The sequence below is a fragment of the Rana temporaria genome, chromosome 2 (assembly GCF_905171775.1).
Source record: "Rana temporaria chromosome 2, aRanTem1.1, whole genome shotgun sequence".
Classification (NCBI taxonomy): Eukaryota; Metazoa; Chordata; class Amphibia; order Anura; family Ranidae; genus Rana; species Rana temporaria.
The window spans coordinates 122,771,225-122,783,989 of NC_053490.1; the positions used below are offsets into that span (position 1 = coordinate 122,771,225).

The 12,765-nt window shown below is 41.2% G+C and overlaps 1 protein-coding gene across 7 annotated transcripts in view; it reads right to left on the minus strand.

Annotated features, from left to right (window-relative positions):
• Positions 1-12,765, minus strand: part of DTX3 (deltex E3 ubiquitin ligase 3) — a 155,002-nt gene that overhangs the window by 20,477 nt on the left and 121,760 nt on the right. The window contains exon 1 of one of the 7 annotated variants that reach the window (XM_040340894.1): positions 202-439. The exons of the other annotated variants lie outside the window; for them this stretch is intronic. Within the exon in view, the coding sequence (XP_040196828.1) occupies positions 202-269 (68 nt within the window). The 5' untranslated portion in view covers positions 270-439. Of the gene's footprint in view, positions 1-201; positions 440-12,765 lie in introns of those variants that run through there. 7 annotated transcript variants of the gene reach the window in all.

Below are 12,765 nucleotides of genomic sequence, written 5' to 3' on the forward strand. Positions count from 1 at the left end.
AATATTCTCTCTGTCTATATAAGCCACTGCATACTAGAAAAAAGAACAATAATCAATTATAAAATATTATAAAAAGAATAAAAATTGTTGTAAAAAGAATCTTAACTGATAAAAAAAATAGAAAATAGTAGTAATAATAATAATAATAATAATAATAATAAGCAAGACTTTGCTTAATATAATATAAAGGGAGAGTCTCACGTCCTGTTTCCGGTGAGCGCGGCTGCCGAAATCTGGTGTGGATGGAGGCAAGACTTTGGCACACACATATCTTTTCTGAGTAGAAGAGAGCTGCCAGAACATTATACAACTAAAATGACAGCTCTCTGTTCTGATGACATCTCTTCAGTAGTAGCTGCATTATTACTGCTAGTATGATGAGAAAGGTCAGGGAGATGCCGGAGTGCTGATTTTCTAGGAGCTGAACAGGCTACAAAATGGAAGTCTCCTTCACAGAGAAAGCTTACTACAGGTCAGTCATATCGACAGCAAAGGTAAAGCTGATTTTGCGATGTATTACTTCCTTGTATTTTTAACCTTAACCCTTCCATTAATTACTAACTGAAACTTGAAGAACCAGCAGGTAAGTTCCCCCAAACAATAAAACCACATTCCATGCATTCTACCTATGCTCAGTCACATCCTTTAACTTTTACCTACAGGTGTCATAGGCTGTTTGACTTTCTGTATCACTCCTTTATAATATATTGTAGGATCTTTAGAATTCTGTATCCCTCCGTTATACTCTAAGAGCTCTTTCACACGGGACAGATCCACGATGATCCGCCCTGTGAACCTCTGCTTGCTCAGCGGGGATCGCTCCACTGATCCCTCCTGAGTCGGCGGATTTCAGGGCGGTCCCCGCACATTGTGTTCACCCAATCTGATCCGCAGACGGATGGAAAAATAGGGTTTTCCTCCATCTGCAGAATCGGAGGATTGCGTACCTGGATGAGTTTGGGTGTCAGCAGATGTTCATCCGCTGACACCCGCAATCTCATAGGGGTCAATGTATGTCCCTTTTTAATCCGTAAACGTGTGTAAGAGCCCTAGTCGGATGAAACCTCTTACATTTTACTTTTCTTCTTCCCGGTTTGAACTTCAGCAGGTCTTCACCGCGTCTAGCATGCTAAATGCATGGAGTTGCTGCCATGTGATTGGCCGATTAGCAATTTGTGTTACCAAGCAATTGAACAGGTGTACCTAATAAAGTGCCCACATATATATATATAAATAAACTAGAGCACTGTACACTGAGTTGGTATGGGGTCCTTTGGACACCTTTTTTGCATGCTTTTGGGGACCCAGATCTTGGAATCAATGCACTTATAAACAGAGAAGCTCACAAGTGATACACTGCTTGGGTAAGGAGGGGTATTTAACTACGGGAGAGCTGAGTCGCTGCTTTTTGTGACAGAGCCTAGATTGGTGCATCAAGGGCATTTTAACCATTGATGCAGCACTTACCTAAAATAAAGAGTAAAAGAAACTGAGATTTAATACTGAATATGCAGCCTGGCTGCATTATAATTATACATTGTCAGGGTATAATTTGGCTGAGGGGGTGATCTAAGGTACGGCTAAAACCAGAGGACTTGGAGTTGTGCTTTAAGATTTTATACCCTTACCCTGTCAGCATACAGTTTGATTTGTCTTTTGTATATCTATAGGAAGATAATCCATACCAAGCACTGATATAAAGTGTATGTCAACCCTTATAATAAACTGCTCTTAGGCTGGGTTCACACTACGACTTTCCCGTCCGTCAGCCGCATACGATTTCAGTATTGAAAACGTACGGGCCCGGACGGGAAAACGTATAGATAGACAATGCATTGCAAATCGTATGCACTCAGATGAATCCGGGTGCGTACGATTTGCTGGCAAAACGTTTTTTAAACGTACGCAAAACCATGTTCAACCAAGGTTTTGCGGCCGTTTTTTAAATAGTATGGCAAACGCATACGTTTTTTTTTAACATTAATGTCAATGGAAAACGCACATATGTGCGGTTCCATACGTTTACGTCCGTTTCAGCCGCATAAGTTTTTTCATATAAATCGTATGCGGCTGACGGACGGGAAAATCGTAGTGTGAACCCAGCCTTATTTGGTAACTTTTGGTCTATTAAAGCGGAGCACCACCCAAAAGAGGAAGTTCTGCTTTAAGTAACACCCCACCCCCCCCCCCCTGCCCCCCGCTACTTTTGGCAAGTAATTTTTTTTTTTGGGGGGAGTCGCTACCTAGGTTTAACAGGTACCCACCCCCACTTGAGCGGAACTTCTCTCCCCATCCCTCCCTGCAGTCACCTGGGACACGTCACAGGTCCCAAATGACTGCCGGACCATTCAGGACACACAGTGCGCACCCGGCTGTGAAGCCGCAAGCTTTTACAGCCGGGTGCCCACAGTTGAAATGCCGGCGCCGACGAGAGAAGAGAGAGACGTGCTCGGGTAAGCACATCGCTGGATCCTGGGACAGATGAGTGTATGTTTATTAAAAGTCAGCAGCTATAATTTTTGTAGCTGCTGACTTTTAATAAACATAGAAACGACTGGAGCTCCTCTTCAAATATACTATTAAAAGTCTTTTGTCATATCTGTTTGAGAAGTAAAAAAAAATACCTGTTGATATTTTAAGATATTCTGTGAGCCAACCTTCCTGTGCTCAATTACATTGTTTTAGCTATCTCCAACAATAGAAGGGGAGGGGTATCTGTAGTCCTATCTTGTTCCTGTTGTCCTGATACAGAAGGTAGAATGAACGCTGTTATCTTATGTCTACAAGTTAGTTACTGGCAGAATCGCCAGGTGAAAACAAAGAAAAAGAAGGCTAAAAAAAGGAAACAAATGCAGCCACCACATCTATGGACTTGTAACTGCAATATATTGATAGCTGAGGCATTCTGGGGTCAATGAAAGTGGAATCTGTACCAGCACGGTGTTGAACTCTTTTGCACTTGCATGCAGTGTGCATGTCTTCCCTGTGTTTCTTTTCTACAATTTTACTACTTAATGACTGCAAACACATTTGCGAAAAGAACTTAAAATTTAAGATAAGTATGTATCCATGGTAAAGGTTTCCTGGCTTAGCTTTTTTGGGCCAATGAGAGTTTGTTCTTTAGTGCAGACTGTAAAATAAAATGATCACATTAACTTTTATGCAAGTATTAAATATACAAATGGACTCAGCATTTTGCCAACTAAGAAAATGTGATATTTAAAATAGGTTATAATGCCATATACTGGCAGGAAATGCATAGATAATTGACTTAATGCCTTTTGGCTTATGATAACCTGTCTGGACAACATTATCTTAGGGTTTTCGGATCATTTTACATATAGTGATTATGAGGTTATGAGTGTGGTTTATTATCATTTTTTATACTACATTAGTAAAGCACTACTGGATTTATTTAACTGCTTAAAGAGGAAGTAAACCCTTTCTGAAAAACCCTGCAAGAAAAGGGCATAATGAGCTAAAATGCATAGCAAGACAGAGCCTGAGCTGGCCCGCTCCCGCCCCATCCACAGCCCAGCGCTCCAGTGAGCGAGGAGGGGACAGAGCAGAGAGCTGGTGACTGACATTCACCAGCTCTTTGCTCAGGAAGCTGTGAGAACAGAGCGATCAGTGGTGTTTGATCGCTCAGTTCTCAGTCTTAGAGGCACCAGGGGACAGATGCAGCATTTGACCAAAGCTGCATTCACCTAGGTAAGTGTTATCCTTTAAAAAAAGCAAAATCCCATAATTCACTTTTAAAAAGTGTATCTAAACCCAAATACTACTGGTAAAATGTACAGTATCTAGCTACAGTAACATGTTTTCTCTCCTAGGATAGCAATACTCACTCACTACAATGTATTTATGAAGGAGTAGCATGGTCTTCCTGGGACTGGAAGTGTGTTGGCACTACAGAAAACCTTCTGATGACCTCTATAACATAGGGGAAGGTGTTCTGTAGTCCACTGGGCTAAACTCATCAGCAGGGCTGAGAATACTGCTTGAGAAAACAATGCAGATTCTATAGGAAGTTGTGAGCTCACTGGATTTCTAGTAGGATCAGTGGGCTTTTTTATTGCCTTTAGTGAACAAATATAACACAATGCTTTCAATGGTATATTTAACAGACCACAATGAAGCCGTAAGAGAAGTTCATAGTTAGGGTTTACATATATGTTAATAATTAGAGTAACCATTGTCGGAGAAAACCCTGAGAAAGCCGGTCAGTGATGAAAGGATAATGTATGCTTTTAAAAATCTGTTCTTATCAGGTGTCATTACACCACTACTTTGGTTATCCTTTACAGGTGTTTTAGCACTTGGGAGCCCATCGTAAGCTGAGAGTGTGGGTGGAAAAAGCTTTGGTTTTGTGATGTTAGACTAAAGCCTCGTACACACGCTCGGTTTATTTGGCAAGAACCAGCAAGAAAACTGCTGGCAGAGCTTTCTTGCCGCGTATACCGTGCGTGTGTACGAGGCTTTCAGGTTTCTCATCAAGAAAACTGCCTTAAATCTTGATGAGAAAAATAGAGAACCTGCTCTCTATTTTCTCGTTGTGATTCTCCGCAGTGTTTGCCTGCCGAGAATCCCGAGTGTGTATACTTACCTGTCGCCGCGGGAACCCACGCATGCTCGAAATGACTTTGATGCATGCGCGGTAGCTTCCTAGGCATAGGTCGGGTGCAGCGGCGGCAACATCGAATGTGACGAGCGCATGCTCATCGTACACGCTGACGTCACCGTGTTCTTGCCATTCAAAAGAACCGCGGTTCTTTTGAATGGAGTGTCTGTACATTCGGGCAGCAAAAGATTCTTGCCAAGAATCTCGTCAGGAAAAACGTTTTTTTCCTGACGAGATTCTGGCCCGTGTGTACAGGGCTTTAGGCCTATGCATTTTTTAGTGTGTTTTCAGTTTTGCAGAAACACACTACAGTCCATATAACATGGTTTCCTATGGATGTAGTTCACATCTGTGCATTTTATGGAAAGGGCCAGGGACTATTTTCTGGTTTTTGGTTCCATAGACATCAATGGATCAAAAACATGTATTGAAAAATGCAAAATGCACCTGGAATCTACAAACTGCAACTTGCATAGGTTTGAACCAGGCCTTAAATCTATTTCTCCATTAGAGAAGGACTTGAGCTGCGTAGTTTGCGCAGAACAGGCTATTTTTTTTCTCTCTATTTTATTTTCTCCAGAGAAGCTGCCTGTGTTGTTTGATGATGGATATGCTGCCAATTTTTTTGTAATGCAGAAAAAAGCAATTAAGCTGGTTATGGCCAGTTTGAGATGTTTTTTTGTGGATTCTGCACAAAAATCTACCATAAGTAATCCTAGCCATTTATGCATAGATTTGTCTCTAAGGGCTCTTTCACATGGGCAGCAATGCCTACAGCAATCTGAAATGTGATCTGCAGTAGATGGCAGAGGGCAGTATAGCAGCGGCTGTCAGGCATTCAGGAGGCAATTTTCCCAACCCCATGAAAGTCTTTTTTGTTTTTATTATTCCCTGGGCGATTTTGTATTTAAAAAAAATGCACAGTAACTGTGATCAAAATGTTGACATTACGGTTGTTCTAAAAGGGCGAGTTTGAAATATGTGTTCGGCCCCATCCAGCTGTATTGTTAGAATTGAAGTGGGTGGTAAAACTGCAGCTCCGCCACCTGTTTTTATTGATGCTCGTGTGAAAGAGCACTCGTAGATTCCTCTAACCACACTAAATAATGTGCATTGAGGGAATAGTGTCCCTGATGACTGTTGGATTCAGATAGCTGCAGTGCTCACAGCTGTCTGAATATCCAAACAGTGACTGCATCTGATGATAAAGTCACTGTCTGACCAACAGTTTTCCACCCCATCTCCTTTGATTTATCAATTGAAGTTTGCTGAGCCAGGTAGTACCCTGACCCTGCAGCACCATTGGGAGTGCATTTTTAAAACGTTTATTTTAATAAATGTGTTTTTTCGGACTTACATTCCACCCATCCCTATGTGAAATGTACCCTATTACTGGATCTACCGCGGAGGCGGAGACTCTGGATAAGAGTTGACTCTAGTGTGATGCTTTTCACCCCTGCAGGGGTACATCTTTCCGGTGAGTGTGGATCTGAGGGGGCCACGTGTGGAATTTCACTTAACCATCACCAGTGATATTATTTAAGCACTTTGGAAAGAGACCATCAATGTGGACTTATGAACTGTGATTTTTTTGCCTGTACCATGGAACATTCTGGTTTTGATACGGATTGATATCCAGCTTTTTAGACGGACATTTTTTTGCACATAAATCACGTTGAGCGCTTTATTATAGTTTTTACGTTATATGATGTAATTCACTTTCAGCCAATGTTATTTTCACTAAACACTTATGGTTGTAGATGTAGCACAATTGAGATTGTGCACTTTATAAAGCCCCATTGAAGGAGTGTTAGGTCCCATTCACACCTCAGCATTTTGTAGCTTGAATCTTGAAGCTCCAAAACGCTGAAGGAGAAAAAGAAATCAATTATGATCTACGGATTTGGTTCACATCTCCACTTCAAGTCGCCTGAAGCCAAATGCCTGGAGCTCAAAAAAGTTCTGGAGCTTTTTTTGTAGCTCTAATAAGACAGATTTGAGCATTTCTGGCATGTTTTTTTCCCCATAGAAATTAATAGAAATGCGGCATTCTGTGTACAGTTGCGTGTTTTGGCTTTTGGGAGCGATCTTCTGCTCAAATTAAAAATGGTGAAACATAAAATAGCAATAATATATAAAGAAATAAATGTAAACCAAATTCACAAATAACTAAAAATAATCAAATAAAATAAATTTAAATTATAAATGATAATTAACCCCTAACCGTAAATAATATATAAAGTAAATTATTATAAATAAAATAATAAATAATGAACACCCAAACCTGAACACATTTTTTATTATTAACCAAAATAATAATAGTAATTTATATTGTGTTAGGGTGTTTAGTTATTTATTAGTTTATTTTTTAAGGGTTAGGGGTTAATTATTTATTTACTATTACTTAGTATTCATTTATTGAATTTATTTATTCATGATTGTGTGGCAACTTCAGCCTCATTTGGAGTCTAATACAATTTCTGATTATTACTAGATTCCGCCCTGGTAGAGGTCCAGAGACTGCTCTGATTAAAGTTCAGGACGATTCCCTCTGGGCCTTGGACAGCAATGAGGCGTCAGCACTAGTACTTCTGGACTTGTCGGCTGCATTCGATACCATCGACCATACTAGACTGTTGGAGAGGCTGGTGTCTGTGGCTGGGCTAGACGATTTGGCATTGACATGGATGGCCTCATTCCTGCAGGACAGGGTTCAGAGGGTGAAACTGGGGATGTTTCACTCATCTCATAGTTCCCTGTCTTGCGGGGTCCCCCAGGGTTCGGCCTTATCGCCGATGCAGTTCAATATCTATATGCGGCCACTGCTGTATATCATCCGGCGCCACAACCTCCGCTTCCACGTCTATGCAGACGACACACAGATTTACTTCAAGCTGCCCAAGAATGAGGAAGTCAAGGTGGATCTGGCTTCCTGCTTAGAGGAAATACAGTCCTGGATGGGAGCCAATTATTTAAAACTAAATGGCTCGAAAACTGAATATATCATCCTCAGTAATCAGAGCAAAGTCAGTTCGACTGACTTTCCCTCTTGGCCGACTTTGTTTATTCCATCTCCGTCTCCGGCCACCCAGGTTCGGGACTTGGTAATCATCCTAGACTCTAAATTGACACTAAAGGCGCAGGTAAACCAGGTGGTAAGTTCATGTTACTACCAACTGAAAATTCTGCATTCCACATTCCATTTCATCGGCGAAGCAGATAAAGTCCCCATGGTCAATGCTTTTATCGGCAGTCGGCTGGACTATTGCAATGCTCTGTATATGGGGCTTCCAAAAACCATCTTGCACAAACTCCAGCTGATTCAAAACGCTGCAGCGAGGCTACTAACGGGTGTGGGTCATAGGGAACACATCACTCCATCTTTGAAAGTACTGCACTGGCTACCCGTTACTGAACAGGTTTTGTTTAAAGTGGGTTGTGTGGTGCATAAAGCCATCCATGGGAAAGGTCCAGGGTACCTGCTGGAAAAATGTGCCTACTACGCTCCTAGCAGATCATTGAGATCTGCTAATCAGGCTAAATTGATCATTCCTAAATTCAAAAAAATAAATGCGGAGGAAGGACGTTGAATGTACAAGGAGTCACATTTTGGAATTCCTTACATATATGAGACTTGAGAATGATCTATTAAAGTTTAGGATGTTTTTAAAAACTTTTTTATTTTTACAAGCTTATGACCCAACTTAGGATTAGACATTAGTATCGTGTCTAATTTTCTTTTAAATTCTGTTTTAATTTGGTTTTGTTTTACTATGTACTAGGCTGAGATATCTTCTTCTGTATATGGGATATGTTGGTTTTATGAGCGCATCGAGGCCCTTGGGTAAAGACTGCGCTCTCAATAAGCATTTTTATAAATAAATTATTATTTTTTATTTGTGTATTTAGTAGTAGTAGTAGTAGTATTAACACCCTAACAAAAAAAGCATAACCCTATGTCAGGAAGCTAGTTCAGGTAAAAGTAATTCTCATACAGCCAATGTGAATTCTTCTGCAGATACTGCCCATTTCCATGCAGTTAATGGGATGTAGTCAAGGTGAGCCGGGGGTACCAGCACGCAGACAAGCTAAGGCCAATATCCAGTGGGCACCAACACGTAGGCGCCTCCTGACCACCCTGTCTTACCGTTTATGCCCCCGGCTCACCTTGACTACGTCCCTGACTATAGTAGTCACCTGCTATAAAGCTGCTGGCTCTAGTGCTTTTTTGAGCGAGCCTTGTACCTCTGTCACCACATTCAGGGTGCTCGGACCAGAGTTGCAAGGGAAGCCCTCTCGTCAACTCAGCCTCCAACCAAGGTACATGACACCCTAACCCCAACTCCTTACCTTAACAATTTTTTTTTATAATAAATGAATAATACTAATTAAAGAAATAAAAGCCGGTTGGAAAGCTAAAAAAAAAAAAAAAAAAAAAGACGCTACGCTCAGGTGTGAATGCAGCCTTAAGCTGCAATATTACATTTTTGTGGTAGGGTTAAGGGTTACTAAAAAAAACTATCTATGCAGATCAAATCAAACTGTGCAGCTCTGACTAAAGTTGAATAATGTCCTTGGTATAGGTGTAGGCCATTTACTTACCACATAAAGCTTGACCTGAAAACTCCCAGGATGTTGCTAAGTGAGGCTTAGTCATTACTGTCCTCCTTCATCATCACAAGAGCGAGCTCTCAAACACTGAGCTCAGAACTACTGAATGAGTGGAGAGAAAGCGCATGTGAAGAGGTTTGATTTAGAGAAAGAGCTCATTTCTGTTATGGTGAAGATGAACAGTAATAGCTGGGCCTCGCTTAGCCACAACCTAGCAACATCCTGGGCGTTTTTAGGTCAGGCTTTCATGTAAATGGCCTACCCCTATAGACCAAGGGTATTGTTCAAATTAAATCCAAGCGGCAGTTTGTTTTCATCTAAGGAGGCTCCTTATCTGCATAGGCAGATGAACTAACCTTTAAGATAAACTTTACAAAATGGATTTAAGAGCAAAATAATAATAAAAAAAGATAAGCTTATGAAACAAACAATTCTGCACAAACAAAATGCCAGTCAAACAACATTACAACTATGAGTTCTCGACAGGGTTGCTACATACGGAAAACCTCTGAGGTGTCAAGTGAACCATGACACATCCACCATCTATCAGATCAGAGCTGTCATATTTCATAAGACATGGACACAGAAAGCAGTTTAATGTAAATAAATACAATCACATTGTTCCCAGCAGTTCACCATAAACTGCCTTTCAATCACTCACAAGTGCCCATGGAAGAGCACAGAACTGTCACTTTTTGGGGGAGATATTTAACCATGAATAAAAGCTTTAAAATACAATTTCATTATATTTTAACCGCTTGCCGACTGCCTCATGCACTTATACGTCGGCAGAATGGCAGGGGCAGGCAAAGCAACGCATATATACGTTGCTTTGAATCTGCCACCTAGCGGGCGCGTAACCGTGCCTGCGGGACCCGCAGACTCAATGTTTGCCGTTGTCCCGCGATCGGGTCACGGAACGGCAGAACAGGGGGATGCCTGTGTAAACAAGGCATCTCCTGTTCTGCCTAGTGACAGGACACTGATCGTCTGCTCCCTCTCATCGGGAGCAGCGATCCGTGATGTGTCACAGTAAGCCACGCCCCCACACAGTTAGAATCACTCCTTAGGACACTAAACCCCTTCCCTGCCCCCTACTGGTTAACCCCTTCCCTGTCAGTCACATTTATACTGTAATCAGTGCATTTTTATAGCACCGATCGCTGTATAATTGTGAATACTCCCAAAATAGCAGCAAAAGTATGCGATGTGTCCGCCATAATGTCGCAGTCACAATAAAAATCACACATTGCCGCCATAACTAGTAAAAAAAAAATGATAATAAAAATGCTGTAAAACTACCCTCTATTTTGTAGACGTTATAAATTTTGCGCAAACCAATCAATATTACGCTTATGGCATTTTTTTATTTTTTACCAAAAACATGAAGATTACGTATCGGCCTAAACTTAGGAAAAAAAAAATGGGCATATTTATTATAGCAAAACGTACAAAATATTGCTTTTTAAAAAAATAAAAAATGTACTCTATTTTTGCTTATAGTGCAAAAAATAAAAAACACAGAGGTGATCAAATACCACCTAAAAAAAGCTCTATTTGTGGGGGGGGGGGGGGGAAAGACCGCCAATTTTGTTTGCGAGCCGCGTCGCAGGACCGCGCAATTGTCAGTTAAAGCGACGCAGTGTCGAATTGCAAAAAGTGGCCCGTTCATTTGACAGCCAAATCCTCCAAGGCTGAAGTGGTTAACGACATTTTCTTGTGCTTGATAAAATTAGATTTAATGTTTTACAGGTGTGTTTAAAGAATGAATTTAAATGAGTTAAATGAATTCCATCTAATCATGTGCAAGCAAAAATGCTGTTTTTGTTATTAGTGTTCTTTTTTAAAGTGTTCTGAAGCAACTCCACTTGCAAAAGTGCACAGTCTATTCGCATTTAGTAAGGCCTGGTTCACACCAATACGTTTTATGAAAAAACGCACTACAGTACATTTAACATGGTTTCCTATGGTACACGTTTACATCTATGCTTTTTTTCCAGCAGCTGTGTTTTTGGAAAGGGTCAGGGACATTTTGGTTCAATAGACCTCAATGGAGAAACTGTAGAAAAGCAGGAAATTCGTTTTTTAATCTGCCCAACAAATTGGCGCAAAAAACGCATAAAATAAGTGTAAAAAAAAAAGCAAAAAACCCACTGCACAAGCAAACTGCATCACGCATTTCATGATTGGATGTCACGCCCTCTGAAGACGTGACATCCAATCACGAAACGCATCAGGGCGTGGCCACGTGATTCAACTGTCCAATCAGGCGAGCGGGATCCCAGGACTCACGGCTTCAGGAGGAGGAATCCCCAGGCAGCAGAACATAGTGAGAGCCTAGCAAGCATATTGATTGTGACACAAGCGCCATATTTGAATTTTAATTGTAAGCATAACATTGAAGAGAGCTTCACCTCTAATGCAATAAACAGTTTTACACTATGTGGAGTCTCCCTCTTGCTTTTACATGATTGCATCCATTTGAGCACAACCAGAGCCCACCAGACGGTAGCAGAAGGACGGGGAGAGATCCAGCTGAACCATCATATACTCCAGATTGAGAGTCAGCGTTCCATGCCTTTTGATGACATCCATCTGGTGAGTGAGTTTTTTTTGGGGGATCCCTACGTGTCAATGTATGCAACAGCACAGCCATTACAGAAGTGTCTTTTAAGGTTTCCTTGTTTTGGACATAGGACTGACAGAAAGTTGCTGTGAGACTTTGTGCTATAGAGTGGCAGATAGCCATTACAGTCTGAGGACTATAGAACTATTCTACTTGCATCTTATTTTATTTTTTTATTTAATTACATTAAGGATTTTGTGATTAATTTAACCCTTTGGAGGTTCTTTTGAGGTGCATTTATGTGGTGGTTCATATATGCGTTTTCCGATAAGATAGATGGCGATCGTACTGCCATACGTCTGATTTTAGCAGACATTCATCTCCCCATAGGAGTCAATGGATGGTCTGCTCGGATCAACCTGAAAAACGGACAGGCGCATCCGAGCACGCTTGCCGTGTGAAACGGGCCTAAAGCGTATAATAGTAATAAAAAACATATGCAGTACATCTCTGCAATATAGTACATGTAGATTCCCCATGTGTTAATCCAGTGTCCAATGTTTTCTGGACTTAAAACAGAAAATTACAAACCAAGAGGCAAAAATGAAGAGATGCTTATTTTTAGGGTTTATACACACTTTATGTATATCAAGCCCTTATGTTCCTTTTCTAGTACCGTATTTTCCGGCGTATAAGACGACTTTCTGGATGCAAAAAAATGCATCCAAAGTCGGGGGTCGTCTTATACGCCGGGTACGGTCTCAGTACTCACTTTTTTTTCCCCAGCGGTGACAGTCTCCATACGGCGAGCGCGAGCGTGAATGATTTCAAAGCCGCGCCTTCTCTTCAGAGTGTTCTGTGATAGGAGGAACAAAAATCTTCCCAGCAGCGCCTCTGTTCTGTGTTCCTCCCATCACAGATGCCTTCTCATCCTCGGACGAGATGAGAAGACGTCCGTGATAGGCGG